This window comes from Microcebus murinus, chromosome 2 (assembly GCF_040939455.1).
Source record: "Microcebus murinus isolate Inina chromosome 2, M.murinus_Inina_mat1.0, whole genome shotgun sequence".
Lineage (NCBI taxonomy): Eukaryota > Metazoa > Chordata > Mammalia > Primates > Cheirogaleidae > Microcebus > Microcebus murinus.
Window position 1 is genome coordinate 94,873,648 of NC_134105.1, and position 26,328 is coordinate 94,899,975.

The 26,328-nt window shown below is 44.3% G+C and overlaps 1 protein-coding gene across 1 annotated transcript in view; it reads left to right on the top strand.

Annotated features, from left to right (window-relative positions):
- PTGFRN (prostaglandin F2 receptor inhibitor) overlaps window positions 1-26,328 on the top strand; it is a 73,126-nt gene that overhangs the window by 17,900 nt on the left and 28,898 nt on the right. Inside the window, exons 2-4 of the mRNA XM_012761825.2 lie at window positions 12,508-12,876; window positions 15,302-15,715; window positions 19,915-20,295. Coding sequence (XP_012617279.2) covers window positions 12,508-12,876; window positions 15,302-15,715; window positions 19,915-20,295 — 1,164 coding nt within the window. The remainder of the gene's footprint in view (window positions 1-12,507; window positions 12,877-15,301; window positions 15,716-19,914; window positions 20,296-26,328) is intronic.

Sequence of the window (26,328 nt, forward strand, 5' to 3'; positions counted from 1 at the left end):
TAGTAAATAGCATCAGCATGTACCCAGATGCTGAAGCCGGAAGCCTGGGTCATGCTTGATTCCTCTCTCCCTCATTCTCCATGCACAAGGGCAGTGTGTCTTTTCACGTATGTGTGAGATATGTCCTGAATCCGACTGCTCCTGGGAATCACCACCACTACACCAAGGCCAGCACCCATCATCTTTCCACTGGTCGACTGTAAATTCCCCCGTACCGGCATCCTCGCATCCAGGTTGGCCCGCTATAATCCATCTTTCCCACAGCACAGAGTGAACTTTCCACGAATAAACCAGGCTCTGTCATTTCCTTGTTTGTGTGCTTCCCATTTCAACCAGAATCCATGTCCCATGCCCACTCCTTCATTGTAATCCAGTCACACTGATCTTTTTTCTGTCCCTTGAACACCTCAAGCTTGCTCATCATGGTGCCTTTGTGTTTGGTATTCTCTCCATCTGGAGCAGTCCTGCCTGGGCATCAGCCCGTCTCTACCTTATTCCCATAGGAACCCAAACATGACCTCAGAGAGCCCTTTCCTGACCACACCTCACCCCCAGTCCCTGCTGTGACTTGATAGCATTTATCAATGGGCCTGTTTCCTCTCTCCTTGCTTACTAGGACGCGGGCTGCTTGCAGGCAGGGACTCTTGGCCATGTGTCCCCTGTGCTGAGAAGGTGCTCTAAGGGGCTGGCTGGCTGACTCCTGCCCCCGTCTCTTCTTGCTGCTTCATTGCATTTTCATGGCTGTGCCCTCTCTCCCCTGCATCTTCATTCCCTCTCCTTGGCTCTTACTCTCCAAGTCCCACACCCATCACTGAAAATGCACTTCTATTGGGGTTGCCAAAGATTACATAGTCATCAGTTCATTTGTCTTCTCTCAGTACCCATCTGCCTTGACTTTTCTACATGTTTGACATTGTTGTTCTTTTTTTTTTTTCCCAAACAGAAACATATAATAGGAGTCTGCTCTAGATATTGTGCAGGGTGCAGATGTGGGCAGGAAACAGCTCTGCCTTGAAAGAGCTCACAGTCTACCTGCAGCAGGTAGATGGCTGTGTCCATAAGTAAAACATTAGGTGTTCCTCTCAACCCTTTCTGGAAATTCTTGCATCCCTTGGCTGCTAACACATAAGCCTTTTCCGGTTTTCTTCCTAATTGGCTGCTATTTCTTTTTTCTTTGCTGACTTTTCCCCCTTCTGCTTGTGTCTTAAATACAGGAGCTCACTGTGGTTTTGTCCCTTTCCCTCTTCTCTGTACAGTACTCTGTCTTTGGTGACCTCGTCGATGCGCACACCTTCACTGCCAGGCACGTCTCTCTGCCCACCTCCCTACGTGCCAGAGACTCCACGTCCGTGTTAGGCTGAAATATCTTTTAGGTATGGACACTTCAATTTGTCAGAATCTTACTATTTTTCTCCACTGTGTTTCCTTTGGACAACACTTTTCACCAGCTGTTAGCTTCCCCCTGGCTTCACCTCACAGGTCTACCAGAGGATGCTTCCTCTAGCACAGTTCTCAGAGCTGCTGCCTTTTCTTTCCGGCATTACCCTTGTTTGGGTTCTTATTACCTATCCCCTGTCATCTGCTAGAGGGCTCCTGAATGATTTCTGGGCCTCCATGTCTCCACTCCAGTCTGCTCTTGATACACAGATGCAATACCATATCTTCGGGCTGGGCGCGGTGGCTCAGGCCTATAATCCTAGTACTCTGGGAGGCCGAGGCTGGAGGATTGTTTGAGCCCAGGAGTTCGAGACCAGCCTGAGCAAGAGCGAGACCCTGTGTCTACTAAAAAAATAGAAAGAAATTAGCTGGACAACTAAAAGTATATATATATGAAAAATTAGCCGGGCATGGTGGCACGTGCCTACAGTCCCAGCTCCTCAGGAGGCTGAGGCAGGAGGATCACTTGAGCCCAGGAGTTTAAGGTTGCTGTGAGCTAGGCTGATGTCACATCACTCTAGCCCAGGCAACAGGTGAGACTGTGTCTCAAAAAAAGAAAATACCATATCTTCACCCCTCCCCATGGGTCCCCCACATGTCCCCTCCCAGGTCCTTGGTTATGCTATTCCCCTTATCTCTGGTCACCTTCCTCCTTAGTGTCCCCTATTCAACCTCCCCCTCACTCAGCCATTTTTCAAAGGCCCAATTCTAATATTGACATTGCTTGAAGCCTTTCACTAATCTCTTTGGACAGAAATGCCCTCACTCTCTTTTCACACCCCATGGCACTTGTTAATACCTCTCTCTGGTTACTTATATCCTTCCATATACAGGTTGAGCATCTGAAACCTTTTTTGCGTGCTGACATGATGCTCAAAGGAAATGCTCATTGGAGCATTTTGGATTTGGGGTTTTTAGATTAGGCATGCTAAGCCAGTAATAATGCAAATATTCCAAAATCCAAAATCTGAAGCATTTCTGGTCCCAACCATTTCAGACAAGGGATAGTCAGCCTGTAGTACAGTTTTCATGTACACCTTTCACTCTTAGCATACTATAAGTGCCTTAAAAGAAGATCCAGAAGCTTTTACTTTTGCTTTTGCTCTCACTTATCACCCAGCACAGGAGCATCTTGATTAGTAGTAGTGTGTCGAATGAGTAATATTATCTTATATGTGTTTAGTGTATCTCAGTGAGGTCTTAGCTGAGCTTTTTCTTTTTTTAATGATTAAAAGTGCTGCTCTAGTAGAACCTTATTTGCTTCTGGATGGTATTTTGAAGTTCTGCCGTTTTTGACTTTATTACACATTCTCTGCTGGCTGGATGTAACTTGTTTAATGTACACTGCTGCATTTTCGTCACTTAGGGACTGTCTAGGTGGAAGTTGGCATGATCCCTTCCTGCCAGAGCTCTCAGTGGCAGACTTGAGGCAGGTACTCCAATAAAGACGCTGTAAGGTTTTACAAGTTTGACTTTCCATGTGTTCATTTCTAGCTTACACGTGGACTGGGAACCCCATATGGAAATCCATAGGCCCCTAGTCTCTCTTAAAGGCCTTGTAAGGACTCAGAAAGCAGGATTTAGGCATCCATTTACAAGGCAAACTGAAATACCTTAAGCTCTTTAGTTGCAGTATTTCAGCTTTACCTGTACCACTGGATTCAGTAACTACTGATACTTATCTCACAAATCGTTCAGATTGGAAACTCAGATTGTTTGCTTCTAGGCAGCTCAGTGAAATGATAAAATTTGAGCAATAATAGAAACAATTACGAGAATCCTTTGCAGATACGCTGTACTCTGCAGGTCTTGATTTAGAATAATGTTGATGATAGCCTGAGAAAGGAAATCTGTTTCCTGTGGATATCAGGAGGGGGGTGGAAAGGTAGATAAATAAAGTTTAGTCTTCATTGGCTGTGTCTCTTCATGATTCTTCACGGTTGCCAATAGCACTTGCTGAAATAAACATTGTGTAATTGTTTACTTTGAAAAACTTGCTTGACTTTTTCTGCCTATCCCTATCTATTCCACATGATAGGAGAAGTTGAAGGCATTTAATTACTTCCTTGAGTATTCCGAAGGTAGGGAAATGGTAATCTGGAAACAATTAACTCTTGGTTGTTAATTATCTACTGCTGAGAAGTCAGAGCAGAGAGCTTCCAAAAGTCCCCACTTTATGCTTTTGGAATAAAGTCCTCTTCACATTTTTTGAGTGTGAATATATATATATGATGTTAAGTTGGTATCACTTAAAATAATGAAGGTAGTATATCAGAAAAAACTTTGAAGAAACTGGAAATTATTTTTAACAATCGCATTTCTCTTTCTCGCATCTATTTCATACAGAGAATATGTAATATTTCTTCTCTCAGTGACTCATTTTTGTGTTACCTTGCTGCCTGTCTGTCCACATTTCTCTTGGAGAATTTAAAATATTTTATAGGGGTTTTTAAGCTGATTCTTCTTCCTACTCAGATCAAAGACAATACCAACAGAAGGTGATAACATACAATGCATTTGAAGGCAAACCAACTTAGCCGATCTTTGGCTTGATGGTATAATATATTGGCCAGATAAACCTGGGTTTGAGTCCCTCACTTAATAGCTGTTATAAACTTCAGCAGGTTATTCAACTTGAGTTTCAGTTTCCTCATATCTGATGGGGTGGTAATACCTACCTTATGGTTGTGTTCTGTGGATTGAGATAAATTATGAATAGTGCCTGGTTCAGTGCATGGCATATAAAAGACACATAGTACATTGTTATTCTCCCTCTTACTCTTCTAATCTTGTTGAGAGAGACTTGAAGATTTGATAATAAATCAAACTGGGTACATTACAAAATAAATACTTGAGAAATGCTTATGTGATTTTAGCTGAAATTATGGGTTCTTTGATTAATCACTGCCCTATTAGTTTGTTATCAGTTCTTCATTTTTGTGGTTACTCTGTAGAGATGAGAGCATGCATCATTAATCTATTTATTAGTGTCTACTAGTGGTCCTCTTACCACTTCCAGGATAATGAAAGACCTTAGAACATTTAAGCTCCAATGTATTCCACACACCCCCCCCTTCACTTTTTGTGCTATTCTTTTTTTTTGAGACAGAGTCTACTTGGTTGCCCAGGCTAGTGTGCTGTGGCATCAGCCTAGCTCACAGCAACCTCAAACTCCTAGACTCAAGCAGTCCTTCTGCCTCAGCCTTCTGAGTAGCTGGGACTATAGGCGTGCGCCACCATGCCCAGCTAATTTTTTTCCTATATATTTTTAGTTGGCCAATTAATTTCTTTATAGTAGAGACGGGGTCTCACTCTTGCTCAGGCTGGTTTCGAACTCCTGACCTTGAGCAATCCACCCGCCTTGGCCTCCCAGAGTGCTAAGATTACAGGCATAAGCCATGCCTGGCTAATTTTTTAGCCGGGCATGGCTAAAATATTAGCCGGGCATGGTGGTGCATGCCTGTAGTCCCAGCTACTGGGAAGGCTGAGGCAGAAGGATTGCTTGAGCCCAGGAGTTTGAGGTTGCTATTCTAATATATTTTAATTTTTTATTTTGAATAGCAGAAAACATTACTAATATTGTATTGTATAGTTAATATTCAGTAGATTTACCCACATTGCTACCCTTTCTGTTGCTCTTTTTGCCTTCTTACATTTCCATGATTCCAACTGGGATCATTTTCCTTCTGTTTGAAGAACTCCCTTTAGTACTTCTTTTTGGTGCAATTCTCTTTCCCTTGTTGAGAATTGGTTGAGAGCATGTTTATTTTGCATTCCTGTATAAGGATAATTTTTCTGTGTTTAGAATTTTAGGTTGGCAGTTACGTTCTTTCATTAAAGATATCATTCCATTTTTGTCTTACAAGTGTCATTTCTGTTGAGAGTCAGCTGTCAGTTGAATTGTTGCTCCCTTCTCTGCCTTTCAGCAGTTTTACTAATACTATGATTTACCTAGGTGTGCTTTTCCTTGTATTTATTCTGCTTATGATACATAGCTCATTTTAAATGTGTGGCACAATGTCTTTTGTTGGTTGAGGAAAATCTTAGCCATTTTGTCATCAAAAATTAATTCTGCCTAATTCTACTACATTCTTTCCTTCTCCTCCTGGGCCTCTAAGATGCATATGTTTAACATTTTACTGTGTCTCATAGATTTTTTTCTGTATTTTTCATCCTTTTTTACACTGTGGGCTTCAGTTTAGATAGCTTACACTGACTTTTATGCTGCATCTAATCCGCTATCAAACCCATTTATTGAGCTCTTAATTTTGGACAATATATTTTTAGTTCTAAAATTTCAATTTGATTATTTTGATGAATTATAGTATGAGCATGAAATCCTGTTTTGTGTTTCTTTAGTAAATGAATTGTTGTTAAAGCCCATGTCCAATAACACCAATATCTGGATCCCTGCCGGGCTGTTTTTTCTCTTTTGTTTTTACTGATTTGGTTCTGTTATCTGGAATTTCCACTAATTTTGACTGAACTCTGAAAAATTATAGAGGCTCTGTTTGATGTTATCTTCTATCTAATATTTACTTTTTTCCTGGCAGGCCAGTAGATTAAGAGAAGTTCACCTTTATCCAATGAGGAATTAAGATGCTTTGAGACTGGATTTCAATTTTGTCAAGAGCTAGTTGTTTTTTTCAGCTTTGCTATTACTCCAAGGGCCTAGCCCTCCTAGGGTTGTAAATCCGATGTGTACTACAGTCCACCTTCCTTTGTAGAATTCTTACTTTTGTTTCCTCATTCTGTGAGATTGTTGAAAACTTTGCTTGAACTTTAGCCTCTTAGTGTTCATTTTCTGCTTAGCTTCTTAGCCACTTACTCCCCACCCCTCAGTGTCATTCATAATGTCAGTTGCTCTGAGGGGAAAAGCAATAAAGTGTGTTAGGCTCACTTCTCTGTCGTTGCCTTTTTTCTTAGAATCTTGGCTTCTCAAACTCTTTCATAGTGTCCCTGAACTTCATTTGTTGTCTTTTTGGCCCCATAAGGTACTGGAAGTGCTGAGTTACTAATACTAACTTCTACTTGGTTTCTGGCCTGTACCACTTAAAAATTGGCCAATATTTCAACAGAAAAGCAGTGGACATTCTTGAGCCTACCTCTCTGTATTTCTGTGATCCTGACCCCTTGAGCCTGGCTGCCTTGATTGGTCACCAATGCATTCAATTAGCTTTTTCTTGTCTTTTTTCTGTCTTTTGAGGGAGTTGATCTGATACAAGCTACTCTGTCATAGCGGAAAGCAAAAATCTGGAAGTGGAAATCTCAATTATTGGTCTTTTGAAATTTATACTCTACTCACTTTGAGGCAATTTACAATGAAATACACATACATATGCAATAAGAACCTTAACATAAGGGTAACAGATGGAAAGCACAAGAGCAGTAAGAAAACCAGAGGAAGGTATAGAGATAGAGGAAGGAGGTAATTATTAGAAATTTAAACTACCGAGTTTCCATAGTTGACCATCATATTTAATACTGATCTTCCTTAATGCCAAGGAACAAAAGGAAACATGAATCTAGTAAAGAGAGATGAATTTAGCAGTGACAATTGTATTAGAAGTTTTGTTGTTTTTGTTTTTAGGCTTAGGCAATTTTTTTTTTTTTAAATTATTAAATGGGAGTTATAATAGAAAGCAATGGCAGTGGAGTATAGAAGGTTCAGGGTTCTGAGACTTATCTTGGTGGGTCTAATCTAATCAGGGCATTGCTACATGATGCTGGGCCACTTAGTAATCGTGATGATTAAAAAGTTGGCATAGAAATCTTAATATCTCTGCACAAAGTTTATATTAAAGTGCCCTTATTTTGTCTTGAGTATCAGAGGTACTCAGGCTATGGTAACTGGCCTGAGAGGTAAGAAAAACCTATATGTTTCTTATTTTATGGGGAAAGAATGTACAATGGTCCATCAACAGGTATTTTTTTCTGGTACTATGTTTTAATGGAATTTTATCATAGATTTTTGTGTCATTGAACAAAACACTAGTGTCCATAATGGTACTTTTAAGGATGAAAATGGTTTTTGTTTGAAGTTTTCTTATATTGACCCTTGAAAACAAATGAAGCCATAATTTTGTTACTTAAAGACATTTTTATGGGAAGCTAAACTAATGCAGTTAGTTCAGATACAAAAGCATTTGTGACTCTTAATTTGAAACACTGATAGAAATGAGAAAAATAGGAAAATTTTCTTTTCCTCTATTTTCCCTCAGTTATCAACTGTTACAGAAGGGTTTGACAAAAATTGGCAACATGTGATTTTGTAGATATTCTTTTTGATTTGAAAAGAGCCATATGCTTTATTTTCTACAAGTTATATTTATTTTTAAATATCATTAGCTGTTATTTAACAATATTAAAGGAAATCTGTGCTAAATACCAGATTGCTTGTGGCAAGTTGAAATTCTGTTACCAAAATTTTAAATCTTGATTTGCACGGATGAGGGGACATCTCAGTTCTGCATGCAAGACACTGTTCAGGTTTATGTCTTTTCAGATTAGAATTTGATCTTTCAAGCATCTGTTCATACCTGCTTTACTTTTCCCAGCGGCACTATAACATAGCCGATATTGAAGGTACTTTTGCAGGTTGAGTCGGAACACGGAGGAAGGAGTACCTAAGTGATCCCAGGGGAGGTGGGGAAGGCTTCACAGAGGAGGCGGTGCTGCAGCTGCCTCTTGTAAGAGGGTGAAGAGATTGCTGGGACAATATTCCAGGTGAAGGAGGCACAGAAACAGAGGCCGTGGAGCTCAAGAGAGCATGACATTTCCAGAAAGTGAATTGTTGTTTGTTTTGTTAGATATAAGCATTAGAGGATGGGAGAATGGTAGGAGGCGAAGAAGCTGGACTGGTAGCCATGAGCCAGATCATGAATATTTGTGTATGTCATGTATTCGTTTATTCATTTAACAAATGCTTATTGAATAGCTACCGTGTATCAGGCCCTGTTCTAGGGACTGGTGTTAGCAATGAACAAAACAGACAAAAATGGAATTTACATTCTAGAGGGAAGAGATAGACAGTAAGTAATAGTGAAAATATATAAGCACACATAACACACTTTAGTGATAACTGATGAAAATTTGGCAGGAGCAAGAATGGAGGGGGTGCCACGTTTAGGGTGGTCTGGAAAGGCCTCATTAAGAGAGGTCACCTTGGAATAAAGATCTGAAGCTGATGGAGGAGCCAGTGGGAAGAATGGCTGCGAGTGTTCTGGCCTGAGGGAATGTGTGGAGGCCCTGAGGCTGCAGTGGTGAAACCTTGGGAGGAAAGCATGGCTGGAGGGTAGGTGGAGGCAGAGCAGCAGATGTGAGGTCCAAGAAACAAAGGGCGCCAGATCCTGTGAGGCCTTGGTGGTCTCTGTAAGGATTTGGGCTTTTGTCTGTGTGAGATGGGAAGTGATTAGAGAGTTTTGAGCACAGTAAGACATAACCCAACTTAAATTTTTAAGAGATCCTTTTGCTGTGTTGAGAGTAGAGGACAAGAGTGGAAGCCAGGATACCAGGTAGGGCCTTTGCAATAATGCAGGTGAGAGGGGTGGTGGCTTGAACCAGGGTGGTGGGTGGGAGTGGCTGGAGGGTAGCTTTTGTTCTCAAGGTGATAAGGAGCCATTAAAGACTTTTGATCAGTGAAGTGACATTGGGTTTTTGTGTTAAAAAGATGATTTTGCCAACCATGTGGAAGAACGACTGGAGAGTTGAGACTAGGAGCTGGATCAGTTTCTAAAGTTCCCATAGCTAAGAGTAAAGATAGAGACCCTACAAGGGATGCAGTCTGCTGCCTGAAGGCCCTGTGGGCAGGCTGTCAGTCCTGGCCACCTGCTTGACCAGAGATAGGGGTTGAAAAGGTTTACACGTTAGGAAATTCCTTTGTAAACCTTACCAAGGAGGCAAGGTGGATGATTATGATCAGGTTTGTTCTGGAGGCAGCCTGCCTAGCAGGTAACCACAGACCCTCAGCACCAGCTGGGCACTGTCGTGAATGCTGTAAGGGCATTGGCTCATTGAATTCTCACTTAACACAGTCCTCAGGGGGCGTGGTGACTGTGGCCTTCGTTCCATAGACAAGGAAACGTGGTCACAAGCAGGTTGGGCACTAGACTGTGTTGCCTCTGAAGGGTCTTCATCACAATGCTTTCTTTTGAAAGTTCTCATTGGGAGATTTGGAATTATCTCATCATCTCGAAAATTAAATGTAAAAAAGTGATCACCTAACTTCTTTGTGAACTGTGGTGATGATGGCTTCAGAGAGTTGGTCCCTGCTGGGTAGTTAATATCTTATTTCAATGCTCTTTGAGTTCCAGTGACAGAAATTAGCTCAAGAAACATAAGTGGGAGTGAGTGGAATTTTAAGAAATTGAAATGTCCAGGGAAAGAGTGATGTGTGTGTGTGTGTGTGTATGGGTGTACGTGGAGGATGATTTAGGAGGCATGGCTGGGTGCAGTGACTCAGATGCTGCCATGGAGTCACCGCAGTGCATTCTCTATCACCTCTGGTCCAGGTGTTGGTCTGGGTCCTTCTGTGGATGGCTTCCTCACATGGCCAGGAGGACTGCTCACGCACAGTGTCAGAGTACCTCATCTTTGTAAAACCTTGATTCTACTGGAAGCTACAGTGTCTTTCTAAGCAACTTTACCAAAAAAAAGCCAGGAGACTTCTGATTCACCTGGTTTTTAGCCCCGGAGCCCGTCCCTGGGACTGGACGTGAAGGGCAGCCCCGTCCGGGGAGCAGCTGAGGAAAGCTAGGCAGCGGCCACAGGTCTGTTGCATGTTTATGGAAGTAGTGGGGTTGAGGTCACAGGTGTCATCTTGTGCCTTAGAAAGAAAGTGGCATGTTCCAGCACTCCTCAACATTTGGGGTTGTTGCTACCATTCTCTGTGGGCAGATACGTGACCCGTGGTTCTTCTGCGTTACCAGTAACTTTCTTTTATTTTTAGGAAGAGTGATATAGTGTAAGGGTCAGCAGCTTCTTTTTAAACTGGAATTCTGTCTGGACCTGCCCCCAAATGGGCTGGGAGGGGAAGGCAGACAGTCCCTGCTCAGGGCTCACCCTGCTCCCCATCACTGCTTCTCCTATATGGAGACTTCCTTTTTCCCTTCCAAGATAAGTGATAATGGTTGGGGAAAACGAGAGATAGCTTTATAACAGTGTTGCACAACTTTTTCGTTTTATCCCTGACCCAAATTGAGATATATAATCTGGTACACACATACATTTATTTACCTAACAAAATATAATGAAACAATATTATTAGGGGTAACCTCACTAAATGCAGTGCACTCTAATATTTTCTATTCTGTTTAATTTCATTTAAAAAAGGACACATGCTGGTCACAGTCACTATAAATTCATTTCACAAACCACTAAAGGATGGCAACCCAGAGTTTGGAAAGCATGAGTGAAACCAGTGAAAAACAAGTAGCAGTGGCATGTTCATTTGCTGGAGCTGCCGCAACAAAGCACCACAAACGGGGCGGTTTAAACAGCAGGAATTTATTCTCTCATGATTCTTAGAGGCTGGAAGTCCAAGATAAAGGTGTCAGCAGAGTTGGTTGCTTCTGCCGGCTGAGAGAGAGTGTGTTCCATGCTTCTTCCCTAGTTCCTGGTTACTTGCTGGCAATTTTTGGTGTTCCCTGACTTGTAGGCGAATCACCTCAGTCTCTGCCTGCATCTTCACGTGGCATTTTCCCTGCCTGCATGTCTGTGTCCAAATTACCCCCTTTCTGAGGCTACCAGTCCTATTGTATTAGGGGCTCATCCCATTCCAGTATGACCTCATCACAGGTAACTGTATCTGCAAACAACCCTATTCCCAAATCAGCTCATATTCTGAGGTACCGGGGGCTAGGACTTCAACACATGAATTCGGGTGGGAGACACAATTCTACCTACAACACGTGATAAAAATACAAAATTGAAAATAAAAATAGGAAATTGAAAATAAATAATCTTATGGAGCCCTTATTACCTGGCAGACTCTCAGCTAGGCATTTTAGTTCATGAACTCTCTGAAGCCTTTTTGCCCCATTTTATAGTGGAAGAAGCCAAAGCTAAGAGAGGTCTCTCAGATTTAAACGTAACTCTCCTTGATTTCAGAGCTTTCTGCTGTGTACCTTACTGAGTACAGTTCACAGAACATTAAGAAGGAGCCATGCATGTTCATGGTGTCCAAATTGAAAGGCTAAATATAGGTAGTAAATACGCTGCAAAATTGTGCTGAACTTCATTGCAGTGAAGACATCTTATAGGACTCACAGGTGCCAGAGCCTGAGGGCCCTACAGAGAGGCTGTGAACTATGCACTCGGGGAAGGGAATGCCAGTGAACTCTTGGCTCTCTCCACTGGCCCTGTCCCCTGCGGCAAGCCACTGCGCTCCTAATGACGCCCAGCAACCAGCCAGACTCTCTCTCCCTGTGTGCTTCCCATCCTCATTCTGAATTTAGATCAGGGTGAAGAGTAGAAGGAAGGAAATGAGCCAGAAAATAGAAAATTAATACTTGGTAGAATCATCATATTTTAAAATTAATTTATAGGCAATGTCAGATAACAGGAGTTAAATCATTTTATCAGCAGGCTGCTCTAGGATTTAAAAATTGGCATCCGTCATTGTAAATCAGGTCTCAGGAGCCCCAGGCAGTGGTCTCTAGAGATGAGGGTTGTTATAGGGTGGGCAGAAATGTAAATACTTGATTAGCTGCGCCCTTTTCTTTCACACAAAGCCTAAAATACTTCTACATCATGTTGAGTGATAATCGTATGTTAAATAGTATCGGGAGGGAAGAAGCTATTCAGGTTTATGGCTAGCCTGCTTTTATTACTGATCTTCCTCCCTCTCAGTCCTGGGAAACTGGTCGTGTGAGAGGTACTTATTTTATAGTTATATGCCTAGCTTATAATTTAAGGAATGGGTTTAGCCTCCTTCTGCACAGACCCATTTTTCCTAGCAGTTTGGATGTCACATTTCTGCCATGTGAGTAGGAGCATCCTCGGGTTTGCCACGTTTACACTGGGATGACTCTCCATGACTGAAGACCTGCTCTTCCCTTCTTGTCATTGCAGCTCTGTGTCAAGGTCGTGTGGTGAGAGTCCCCACAGGGACCCTGGTCCGGGTGGTGGGCACCGAGCTGTCTATACCCTGCAACGTTAGCGACTATGACGGCCCCAGTGAGCAAAACTTTGATTGGAGCTTCTCATCTTCGGGGAGCAGCTTTGTGGAGCTTGCAAGCACCTGGGAAGTGGGGTTCCCGGCCCAGCAGTACCGGGAGCGGCTGCAGAGGGGCGAGATCCTGTTAAGGCGAACCGCCAACGACGCCGTGGAGCTCCTCATAAAGAACGTCCAGCCCTCAGACCAAGGCCACTACAAATGTTCAACCCCCAGCACAGATGCCACCGTGCAGGGCAACTACGAGGACACGGTGCAGGTTAAAGGTACAGTCTTTACACGGGGTCACCAAACCAGGGGTTGACCTTCCTCTGCCAGTTGGCTGTGGTGACTTTGTCAAGTGACTTAATTCCTCTGGAGCTTTCCTTTCTCCTCTGTCCAGTGGAGTGGTAGTGCCTTTACCTGATTAAAGGCAGAGGATGAGCCAGGTGACCGGGGCCCTTTCTCTTCACTCTGCTATGGTTCTGAACCATCCATGGCCAATGGGTTGGGCAGCATGGTGTGGTGGAGAGCCCTGCTCTGGAGCCAGGGTGCCTGTGCTCAGTTAGTTCAATTGCTGCCTCTACCACTTGTCAGCTATACAGCCGTGGGCATGTTACGTGCCCTGCTGCCTCCCTTGTAAAACAATGCCTACCTGAAGGTCATGAGGACAGGTGAGTTCACGTGTGTAAAGCCTTAGAGCAGTGCCATAGCAGGCGCTCATTCAGTGGTTAGTGGCAAGAAGGGGACGCTCATGACAGTGGTGTTTGGGTTTATAGGAATAACAGATACTTCCAAGTTCGTGTCTTTCTTTGTGACTTTCGTGGTTTAAGTACCTCTTTGCACCAGAAGTTGTATGTGTAGAGAAAGAATGATATGGTCACTGCTGGCTTATTGACTCAACTAATCATACTTTATATATCTGGAGTGATTTGAGTTTTGTTTTTGGGTTATTATCATCACTCAGTTATGCATTTTTTTGTACCCTATCTTGTTTCCAAAAGGATTTATGTCTGGGTAGGAATGTATGTAATTATCAGGAAAGTAGAAAATGTACATGATATAAAAAGAGAGAGTTGATTCATGCATTCATTCCCTCTAAAGGTCTGTACAACTCTACCATATCTCAGATGAGGGGATAAAGCAGCCATGTCCATTAAGTAGGTATTAAAACAACAAATCTACCTATTCCATTACCTCTTCCTATAGAAAATCCTGACTGTATTTTTTAGAAAAAAGTCCCATCAGTCATTCTTGCATTGGAGCTAAATAATGCAACATGTCATACCTCCCTTAGATCAGACATACCCTTGTCTCCCGTTAGAGTCTCATCTTGAGTGGGAGGGAAGGCAGTAGGAGAATTCCACCCCCAGCACCTTTCTGTTTCTTCTCTAGTCTTTGGAAGGTAGAAGCAAGGGGAGACTTTTCTTGGGTCAGGAAAGCAGGTGGATGACCACGAGAGAGACTGGCTGCTGCCCGTGTGGAACCTCTGGAAGGTGCATACGTGGTCCAGGGTCAGTCTGGCCTTGAGCTTCATGGGTCTTAAAACTGATCTGTTCATCTGTGCACTGAGATGAGCTGGACTTGAGAAATGGGACATGTTAGCCAGACTCATACATAGACTGATGTATATACGAGAAGGTCATTGTATTCATTTTGTAGTAGGAATGGGTCTTTGGGATGCATCCTTCTAAAGATGTAGCAGTTTTTTATGTTATCTGGAATAGTCCCTTCTCAAAGACCCTGGATTAGTTTTTGAGTATGGAATTCAGGGAAAAACCAAAGAAGTGATAAATAGTGGTGTTTGAGGATTCTCTATCCAGTTTATAGACAAGCCTGATAGATTTTCCCTGCTCTTGGTAGAGCCCCTTCTCTGGTTACCAGAGTACCAGTATCCACTGCTTATCATTTCTTTTCCTAAATAGCACTCGCTGATATACTTCCTTAATCTCTGGCCCCTTTTTTCTAGACTCTGTAGAAATGGCTGGCCTTCCAGCAGGCCCTAAGAGAGTAAATAACTGCGGCTTCAGCTTTCCTTGGCATGCTGCTATCCTGTGGATAAACTTGCTCACCCTAGTCATTCTGGGGCATTTCCTAGGCTGTGAGCCACAGGCATCTCCTGCCATCCTTTTTCCCCTGTGGATCTTGCTGCTTTAACTCTTGGCAGATCACCTTGTCTTCAGACTCTGCAGGCTCTCTCTACTCAAGCCCTGTGTCCTAACCAAAGGATTGTTTGACAGTCATACCCAATTATTTTATCGTGACTGCTAAGTGCCAGGCACAGTCCTGGGAACTTGCCCTCTTTACCTCTCTTAACTCACATGTCAGCTCTATGAGGAAGGTCCAGTTGGCCTCCCCCTTTTAGGAAACTGAGGCACAGAGGGCTGAAATACCTTGGGAAAGGGTGGCAGAAGCACACCCCCAAGGCACAATTCCCAAAGGCAGTTTTCACCGCCGAGTTCTAGCATGGGGTTTTATTAGTGCCTTCTCTTCTCTGCCCTATGCCCTTTTTCAAATTAGAAAGTCAGTTGAGATTTCAGACGAATCAAAGCGGGAAAACGTGCCCATGTGGGCATTAGAACAGGAGAAGGGAGGAGGAAACGGTCTCTGGTGGCAGCCAGGGTCATGGCTCCAGGCCAGAGGGCCCTGGAGCTCGGCGGGCCTTGCCATGAAGGGTGCCCAGTGGCTGACACGCTGTCTGTCTCTCCGCAGTGCTGGCCGACGCCCTGCACGTGGGCCCCAGCGGGCAGCCCCCGCCGGGGCTGAGCCTGCGCGAGGGGGAGCCGTTCGAGCTGCGCTGCCACGCCGCCTCCGCGTCGCCGCTGCACACGCACCTGGCGCTGCAGTGGGAGCTGCACCGCGGCCCGGCCCGGCGGAACGTCCTCGCCCTGACCCACGAGGGCAGGTTCCACCCGGGCCCCGGGTACGAGCAGCGCTACCACAGCGGGGACGTGCGCCTCGACACGGTGGGGAGCGACGCGTACCGCCTCTCCGTGTCCCGGGCGCTGTCCGCCGACCAGGGCTCCTACAGGTGCATAGTCAGCGAGTGGATCGCAGAGCAGGGGTCCTGGCAAGAAATCCAAGAAAAGGCCGTGGAAGTTGCCACTCTGGTGATCCAGCCAACAGGTGAGCTTCTGGGAATGAGGAAATGATGTACCGCAGCCTCTGTTACTTGGTGAGCAATGGTGCTGTAAAGGGTTAAGCCAGGGCGCTCATCGCTTTCTGATAAGAGCGGTTTCTGCTTCCCAGGTAAGGGTGAAGGAAGTAGGGTGGTGTTGATAATTTGGGGAGGGGTGTGTTTGTTTTGTGCTACATGCCTGTAGTTTTGCTTTGCAGCAGCTTTTTATCTGAATTTGTGTGCATAGGAAGCTGCAGCGTGCACATAGCACGAAGGCACGTCTTTCACCCAGAGGTTAAGAACAGCAGTCCCTCAGCCAGAGGGAGGTCCGCCTGGTGTCTGTCACAGGGCTTTGGGGTGGAGCCGCCCACACCCTGCCCCTTAGCTCTGTCTTGTCTGGTGTATTCCTGAGTCCCTGGATCTGCCTTTCTCCATAGCTGTTGGGGTATATGTCTGGCTTACCGTAAAACCTCCTGTCTCACTTGGATCCTCTAGGCCTGTCTTTCAGATCCTCCCAGATGAGCCATCCCTGAGAGGGGAGGGCCGGGCCTCCTCTTGCTTTCCTGCGTCATATAGACCCCAGGAGCATCCGGCCCTGGGATATACAGCAGAAGTCCTTTGTCCTGTCATCCGTCAATCAGCTTTTCTTTTTAACCCCCCTACTCTAACTACGGAAGTAATTAAGAAAATACAAACTGCATTTTAAAACACATAAAAATAAAAAGAAAACAAGCCATTGTTGACTCATTGTCAACAGCACCAATAGGGATTCCGGCCTGCATTGATAGAGAGCCTCCGGCGCGCTCGACTCTGTGCTGGCCCCTGAGGTCAGGGTCTGAGGCCCGTAGCCAGGCCTGGTGGAGCTTCAGGCTTCAGCAGAGACAAAGTGAAGAGACCAAGGCAGGGCGGTGTCATTGCTGGAGATGATGGATGGATGTCCTTGGCTTTCTGGGAGTCCAACATCTTCAGATCTCTGAGTACTTTGCTGCTGCTGCCTGTTTTTTTAAACTGGGAAGACTTCTTGGCTGGACTCATTTCCTGAACACAAATGTGAATGTGTAGCCACTCTGTTGCTCAGATGGGAAGGAGAGTAGGAGACAGTGCGCAGGGGGAGTATTTTGTCTCTGCAAGCTGCATTGTCCTGAGCACTTTACCCTGTATTTACAACACCACACAGGAGCTAGATCTGGTGAAAGTAGGTGCTGGGAGCAAGGCTGAGGCTCTTGAGGGACTGTGGTCATCATCAAGAGGAGCCACCCATTACCCTCAGTCTGGGCTCCGGAGGCAACTGCAATTGCTTTCCAGATTAACTCGGGTTATTTTCCTTATCAGAAGTGACCTGTCTGGAATCTGCCCTAAGAAACTTCAGGCCAGGCGCAGTGGCTCCTGCCTTTAATCTCAGTACTTTGGGAGGTCAAGGTGGGAGGATCACTTGAGGCCAGGAGTTCAAGACTAGCCTGGGCAACATAGCAAGACCCTGTTTCTACAAACAATTTTTTAAAAATTAGCTGAGCATGGTGATGTACACCATGGTAGGAGGATGGCTTGAGCTCAGGAGTTTGGGGTTACAGTGAGCTATGATCATGCCATTGCACCCTCGCCTGGGTGACAAAGTGAGACCCTGCCTCAAAAAAAACCCTCCAGATGTACTGCTTGCCTTAAACAACTATTTTAATGAGACAGAAAGGTTAAGAATTTTAGCTTTGCAGCAAGTTACATTTTTATGGAGAAATTTCAATCATAAAACTTTTTTTTCCCCCAGAAACACCACAAAACCCATAATATCTAGTTATAAGACTTAAACACTCTGAAGCTATTAGGCAGGAAATGATGTCTGGCTCTTACCTGAGATTATGGGTTCATAATCTTTTTTGTGCCATGGGCCTCTTTGATGATCTTTTGAAGCCCACAGAGCCTTTCTGAGAATTAACATATTAACATAAAATATAGTACATGAGATGACAAAGGAAAATAATTATATTGAAATAGTTATCAAAATACTTTTAAAACAAATTTATTTTGTGGTAATATTATGCTTCTTTATTAACACATTGATAATAAGATACAATGGCAGCCTAACAACAACTGTAATTTCTGTATAGCAGTGAATATAAACAATATTTCAAGATGTCTGCAACAACTATAATATGATGTGAAAATATCTGGGATTTCTACTAGGGGCAAAGTCCCAGGAACAGGTAATACTACACTGGTTTGTTGCTTACTTTCACAATGGGAGGAAATGTCGTATTTCAGGTACAGGTTAATAAAAAGACAGAAATTTTTTCTCATCGAAGCTCAGACTCCCTAAATTATCTTTGTGGACCCCAGGTTAAGAACCCCACCATACTAGAGCGATAGTCTTTCTCTTCTTGTTAACACCTGTACTGTCTATAGTTGGCAGCTTACATTCCTGTCACATTGTGATGATAAATGGCACAGAGCCACTTAAATAATGAAGCTCTCTACACCCCCAAATCCAGAATGTGTGGGTGGGATCTATGGTGAGTGTTACAAGATATTTAGCCACTTGCACAGAGAAAATTGCTAAGTGAACTAGACAGTTGAAGAGATATTCCTGCCAATATTCTTAGAGTCTAAGAATCTATTTTCTCTGTAGATAAGAGTCCACAGCCACAGGTTGAGTACTTCTCCACTGACCCAGAAGCTGACAGCCCTGCCCAGGTGACTCCAGCAGGATTCCAGGGTCTCTGGTCGTAGCGTTGTGTGTGGTGTAGTTCTAACTGCAGAACCTGGCTCAGGGAGGCAGTTTCCTTCCTGAATCCTCTCAAAAGATACCCTCAGATTCCTTTTAGCCACTTTACAGGGATGAGGGAGGAGAAAGACTTTGGAGGTTGGGTGGAGGGAGAAATTAGACTTTTAAATTTCTTTTTCTAATACTGTGCCCACCTCATTTTCTGTCTTCTGTCAAGGTGCATCTTGAACTTGACTTGAAATTCTCGCTTGAAATATTGTCAGGCTTTGGAAATAGTCCTATGAAAGTAATTTATGCCGAAAGGCATGGGCTTTGAGGTTGGGTCTTTACTGAATTGGTGCCAGCCTTGGCCCGTGAGATTACAGGGGACGGCATTTGGTGCTGAGCCACCTAGAAGGCTGGGGCCGGGCCTCGCCCACATCTCCCGGGAGGTGTCGGCTGTTTATCATCTTACTAATTGTTCCCGGAGCATTATCATGAGTCGATGCTTTTCTCTGATTACACATGTTCAACTTCTTTTTAAAAACCCCCTGAATAGAGTGAAATGTTTACGTGTAAAAGCTGTGACAGGGGAATGCTGAAACTAGATCTGCCTCGAGTCTGTGGCGCCAAACACTAAATCTACTAAATGTAGTCTACTTTTAATTATCCACACTGGTGACAAAGGGCAACAGTATGGATAATCCAAAAATCATTATGTTTAACAGGTTTTAGGATGAATGTTTTATGATTGACTTGTAGGTAGGTCTGTGTAATGAAATAAATGATACTGTAAGTATGTTACATTTTGAAAACTTGACTCATAAGGAAAATTGCATGGTTTCCCTTTCTTGGCCATTCTGTTTAGGATTTTCCCCTCTTATCCAGAAGATGGCTTCTCCCTCACCTCTGACCCTCCATTCCCCAGCCCTCAACTGACAATATGTACCAGTCAGAACTAAGCTGTCGTTTTTCTGTGAAGTCACCCAAGTTTTATCATGCACGTGGAGAAAGTATATCTTTGCAAGCTTCAGCAGATTTCTCATCAAAGGATAATGTAACAAGTTAAGAGCAGAGTTCCTAGAGGCAGATAGTCTGGATTTCAATCCCTGCTCTGCTTACGTGCTAGCTGTGTGACCTTGGGCAAGTTACTTAACTTCTCTGTGCTTCAATTTCCTCATTAGTAAAATGAGAATAATAATAGCATCTGCCTACCTCTTAGAGTTGTTTTGAGGATTAATATTTATAAAAAGCACTCAGAACACTAACTTGGCATATAGAAGGTATATATAAATTTTTGCTGCTGTTACTGTTTTTATAAAATAAAGAAATGTATATTTCATTAATTTATTCATTAAATATTTCTCAAGTGCTTACAACTGTACAAAGCCTTTTCACCTTAATTCCATAAATAAGAACTTAAAAGGAGATGATCTAAAGCGGGGCGAGGGGTGTGGAAGGGGCAAACCTAATCTAGATTATCTAGATGTTTTTGTTTTTTTATTTTCAAAGCTCTGCGAGCAGCTGTGCCCAGAAACATGTCTGTGGCTGAAGGGAAGGAACTGGACCTGCCTTGCAACATCACAACAGACCGGGCAGATGACATCCGACCCGAGGTGACGTGGTACTTCAGCAGGATGCCTGATAGCTCCTTGCCTGGCTCCCACGTGTTGGCACGGCTGGACCGCGAATCCCTGGTGCACAGCTCGCCGCACGTTGCTTTGAGTCATGTGGATGCACGCTCCTACCATTTACTGGTTCGAGATGTCAGCAAAGAAAACTCCGGCTTCTATTTCTGCCACGTGTCACTCTGGGCACCCGGACACAACAGGAGCTGGCACAAAGTAGCAGAGACCATGTCTGCCCCAGCCAGTGTGGGTGTGACCTGGCTAGGTGAGTGGTTTGGAGAACGGCTCTCAGCCTCACCAGCTTAATCCCTCCTGGGAGATATGTGGAGGAGTCAGGGCGCACTGTGTTTTGCATTGCTTTGACATTCTTTACATGGTTCAAGCATACTTTGGCCCAGATAGATCTTAAGCGAGGGGCTTGAAAGCAAAACTGGCTGAAATAGAATGTGGCGAGCAAGGGAAATGTTTAGATAACGTGGCCTCAGTGGTCTCGGTGCCTTCATTGGAGAGATACGGTTTCCTTTTGTTGTTGAGATTTGCAGGGTTGGGGCACTGCTGAATGGCTCTTTGAAACGGATCTTTATTGGAAGGAGACCTCTGCCATTCTTCCTTTCTTTTTCCTGGACTCCTAGGTGCTCCCCGGCAGGAGCTGATGCTTTTCCACAGTCCAGTGCAGAAAGAGAATTCCTTCAGTTAATGCAAAGTGTGTTTTTCATGTCATACCCTGGATTCCCCAGATGATTTTATTTGCAGATACCAGTTCCAGGTAGGGGCCTTCCTGCTTCCCCAGGCTCTTCTTATGGGTTTTCCCACCCTGGGTGCCATCCACCCAGGGGAGGAGCAGAGTTGCTCCCACCTTGCCACCTGTTTTATAACAATCGCAACGGTCACTGGCATGTCCTCTTGCTTTCTACTGTGCTCATCTTCCTCTGGTTCTTTTGTCCCTAAATGTTTGCCCTCTGGGCAAAATTTACACTAACTTTTCCTAATTTTTATGTCTTGTAATTGCAGGTAATTCTAGGGGGTTGGTATTGAGTGGGATGTGGAGAGCTTTTCTTCCCCCCTCCATTATTACAAAGATGGGATGGGCCCGCCAGTCAGGTTCTTCCCTGGCTTTGAGCTTGATCTCTCTCCTGTCCCATGAGCTCTGATGCAGGCATTTGGCATTGCTCTGACTATTAGGAGGCAAAACAGATCTTTAAAGGCCAGGAAATCATTTCCTCCTTCGTCTGATCCTTCTGCCATGACCCCCAACTCATACTTACGTCTTTCTTACCTCTGCATCAACATCTTCTCTTGGGTTAATGGTGTAGTCACTGTCCCTTTCTCCCCAGTAAGCCTTTATTCGGCAAAGATGGGGAGTTGGCAAGTGGGGACAGGGGGGCAAGGAGAAGAGTAATCAGAGCCAGCAGAAGGGATGGTCCAATTCCGATGGAGACAAGGCAGGGTGTTAGTCATCCCTGTTAGCAAAATGATCCTTTGATATCTGAAAAGTGAAAGGAGCGGGGTTTATCTGGCGCGCTTTTATTCCCGCCGTCTGAACCCCATGCAAGAAACTCACTATGAAGTACCGAACTGGAACAATGTTGGCCCAGCTAGAACTCTCCTTAGCAACCTTCAAAATAAAACAGATGTTGTCAGCACCAAAAGAAGATTTTTCATCTCTGGAGCAGAATTTGTCTCACGCTCTGATCCTCAGTGCATTGTGCAGTGCCATCAAATCCCGGCCCTGGCTGTCAGTACCCTCCGCGCCCCTCCCCCTCCAGCCTCTGAATCCCAGCCTCAAGGATTTTGTTTTTATTGAAAGTGCTGCCTGCTCTCCAATTTGAGGGCGTCTTTGAAGTCCTCGTGCATTGATCCTGGTATATCCGGGGGGAGATGCAGGGACTGTCAGACAGCAGGAGGGGAGCTCGGGGAGGGAGTGGGCTTTTTTGACTGGGAGGGATTTGTTGGTAGCTGTGTTCTCCAGAGAGAGAAGAAATAAAGAGACTAAATTGTGGGAAAGGCTCAGTTATTATCATAAGGATCCTGTCATTTGTTTTCCTGCAGAGTGCCGGCACCATTGTCATGAAAGTCATCGGTGTGCTTTTTCCCTGACTGATGCTAATATATATAGAACCCTGCGCCTTCCCCAGTGCTTTGCACATAATAGGCACTCAATAAATACTGGCTGAATGGGTAAATAAGCGGGTACCAACACATGGATTATGTTAATGTATGTGCATAGGAAAACCCGAATCGCAAAGAAAGTAATGATAATCGACTCCTAGAATATCCAGAGATATTTGCACCCAAGTAAACCTGCCGAGAGTGTGCGTGGTATGAAAAATGGCTGCATTCCTCTTTTTTCTTCCTCTTAAATCTTCTCCTCCTTCCCTGTGCCTATGACTCACACCATTACAGCTGCTTGGACACTCGTCAGGAGGCGAGTAGGGCCTGAGCACAGCAGCAGACCTGTCCTCAGCACTCGCCAGCTGGATTCCAAAACTGATGCATCTGGCCCGACACTAAATGTTTGTGTCTAGATATGTAACATGTATGTATGTGCATGTGGATACCATGCCACATACAACTTGGGGTCTGGATGAGGTAATTGAGAAGTGGAAAAAAAAAAAAAGACAGATAACTTGCCAAGTACTCTTTCTTTAGGTCATCTTAGTTGTGAGACTGTGGAATGTTGTCACAGAAGAGTTCTTGAGAAAGCTGGTTACCCATGTAGGTATGACACAAAACTCAATTTTGTTACTTGGGGCCGGGCGCGGTGGCTCACGCCTGTAATCCTAGCTCTCTGGGAGGCCGAGGCGGGAGGATTGCTCAAGGTCAGGAGTTTGAAACCAGCCTGAGCAAGAGTGAGACCCTGGCTCTACTATAAATAGAAAGAAATTAATTGGCCAACTAATATATATAGAAAACATTAGCCAGACATGGTGGCACATGCCTGTAGTCCCAGCTACTAGGGAGGCTGAGGCAGGATTGCTTGAGCCCAGGAGTTTGAGGTTGCTGTGAGCTAGGCTGACGCCACGGCACTCACTCTAGCCTGGACAACAAAGTGAGACTCTGTCTCAAAAAAAAAAAATTTTTTTTTTGCTACTTGGCAGAGTAAGAGTAATAATTACCATTTATTGAGAACCTACTGTGTGCCAGGAACTGGCCTGAGGCCTTTATATGCATCAAATGTTTAATCTTATGTGGAAACATTATTGGCCTTGGGAATCAGCTTCACTCCTGAAGCTCCAGTGTGTAGAGTCCTCAAGCTGGGCGGTTCTTGTCTTCATGTGCTTGGGATTGGTGCACTGAGGCAGATGAGTGTGTTGAAACTGATTGGGGTCTTCTCAAGTTCTACTGTGTTCACCAGGAAGACATCAGGGCAGTGATGTGAATGGGCCTGGCTAGTCCAAGAGCACTTGTAGCAGTTAGGGGGGTCACGATGAATTTTTAGAGGGTGAGAAAAAGCCTCTTTTACTCAGAATTCTTATGTCCTACTTTGAAGGGGGAAGAAAAGATTTAAATTGGCTTGCAAAATGAAGCACAACTTAAAGCAGGAGACATAAAAATAAAATCAAGATCGAAAGGGGCAAAAGAAAATTAAAGAATAGATATTGCAAGGTGGTTGAGATGAATTAGTTATTGCATTTGAGCCCTGAATTTGTCTCTGAAGTTTTGAGGAGTTGAGACAAAGAGAGATGTGATTATATAGTTCTCCTCTAAGGAAGGAAAACATAAACTCTTTCAGAGAGACAAACTTTTTCTTGGCACTGAATTTATCATGTGCCTTTTTCATTTCAGGGGCCTTGGATAACATAATGGACAGGGCTTTCAACTGTTCTTTCACAAAAGGCCGTAAACGATTGTTTAAATGGATGTTTCTTATATCCACCCTCTGTAAAAGCTGGGGGCATAAATCTTGTGTGTGTGAAGAAGTTTCTGTAAGAAGCTGAATTACTGTCGGGGAGAAATGTTGCTTTGTGTTGATCCAGTTTAGTATCTGTCTAAAACTTAGAGAATCTAGCAGAATGGCTAGTTAATCTGCACATTAAGCCATCTCCTTCTGCTATCAGATGTCTTAAATGAGCCTTTGGCAAGAGTTGGATACTAATCAGTTCATGGTTGAGCTCTCCGCCGGCAGTACCAGACTTCCACGGTGTTAATTGGAGAGGGTTCCACGAGAGCGGGAGGAGGCAGAGTTGAGTTCTGCTGCTCAGTCTTAAGAGCCTGATTTGCATTCTTTCCCACTAGAGCACAGTCCCTTCTTCCAGCAGAGTGCCAGCAAGAAAGGTAATTATTTTTCTTTAAGAGGAGCCGTTAATCTGCTAAGTACTTGATAGAAACTTCAGAGTTCTGGGCCATCTATGGGAAATAAGATTTAGACCTGAAGTTTTTTTAAGGGTAACTATTATCAGCCATCAGTCCAGGGTTATCCTGGAAGGCAGAAAGTATGTGGCCAAATATTAGAGTCAGGGGGACAGACCTGTGTTGAATCCCACTCCCCCGCCTTCTAGCTATGTTGTCTTGGGCATGTTGTTTAACCTTTGTAAGTAAGCTTTGATTGTTTTGGTTTAATAAGATAATGCATATAAAGTGCTCAGTATAGTGCCCGGTACTTGAGTGCTCGACACATTTTCTTGCTGGTGATGATAATGATTTATTAGTGTTTTGTTTTTTTATTTTTTAATCTACCTTCTTTCCTTAACTATCCATACAAACTCATGTGTTTTGGCTTCTTTTGAGACATGGCCTCACTCTGTTTCCTGTGGTAGAGTGCAGTGGCATCATCATAATTCTCCGTAATCTCAAACTCCTGGGCTCAAACAATCCTCCTGCCTCAGCCTCCTTAGTAGCTGGGACTACAGGCATGTGCCACCATGCCTGGCTAACCTTTTTATTTTTTATTTTATTTTTTTTTGTAGAGATGAGGTCTCGCTGTGTTGCTCAGGCTGGTCTGGAACTCCTGGCCTCAAGTGATCCTCCCACCTCTTCCTCCCAAAGTGCTGGGATTATAGGAGTGAGCCACCATTCATGGCCTGATTTGTTCATGTTTAAGGGTCTTCCCCACCAAGTTTGTAACCAACGGACACATAAGAGGGTGTCTTAGGGTGTCAAGGAGCCCGGCATGGAGAAACTAGGAATATGTGTGTCCTGGAAGCAGCTGCTCCAAGATTAGCTAGGGAAAGGGGGAGAGTTGACCACCCCCAGCCCTTTTCCTGCCCCTGCCCCCAGATCTGGTAATTCACTCTTCCTTCTCAGGAAGGAGTGAGTGAGGAGAATGGAAGAAAAAACTTCACGAATATTAGTTTGGGTGTGGGGCATAGGTGTTCCATTCCAATGATATAATTTTTATTGTTCTGAAATGGCCAATGCCGAATATATCCTCATAGTCATGGTTCTGCTAAGGTGAGGTAAAGTGTCTCCCCACAAGCAATAGCTTCTCATTTATAGCAATCTCTTTTTTTTTTTTTTTTTTTTTTTGAGACAGAGTCTTGCTTTGTTGCCCAGGCTAGAGTGAGTGCCGTGGCATCAGCCTAGCTCACAGCAACCTCAAACTCCTGGGCTCAACCAATCCTCCTGCCTCAGCCTCCCGAGTAGCTGGGACTACAGGCATGCGCCACCATGCCCGGCTAATTTTTTCTATATATATTAGTTGGCCAATTAATTTCTTTCTATTTATAGTAGAGACGGGGTCTCACTCTTGCTCAGGCTGGTTTCGAACTCCCGACCTTGAGCAATCCGCCCGCCTCGGCCTCCCAGAGTGCTAGGATTACAGGCGTGAGCCACCGCGCCCGGCCTATAGCAGTCTCTTTTTAAACATTATACAAATGATGATCATGGCACCTCTTTGACAATCAGTCAGTACTCAGCTGCCTCTAAAGTACCTGCCCAGTTCAAGATAATAGAACCACGTCATGAGCAGACAGGGCACTCCTGTTTCCTCTAACTGGTGCCTGCTGCCCATTTGTCTAATCAGCTCTGCCAAGTTAACTAAGCTTCGGAGGGGGCATCAGAACACGGCCCTGTTGTACACATTTCAGAATTGGTGCTTCAGCTGTTATCATCACTCTTGTCTTCTGGGATGTTGCAGGCTTTGGGAAAGCATTAATAACCTGGGTGTGTAAGGAGGGTGTGCAGTTTGGTTGTCGTGGGAGCCAGGCCATGGGGCCAAAGCCTCTCCTCTGATTTTGTTCACACACACACACACACACACACACACACACACACCCCCACCATGTAAAGCCTTGGTCTTATAAAACGTAGTTCCTCTGGGCTTCATTTTTGGTTTTGTTTGTTTATTTTTCTTTTGGAA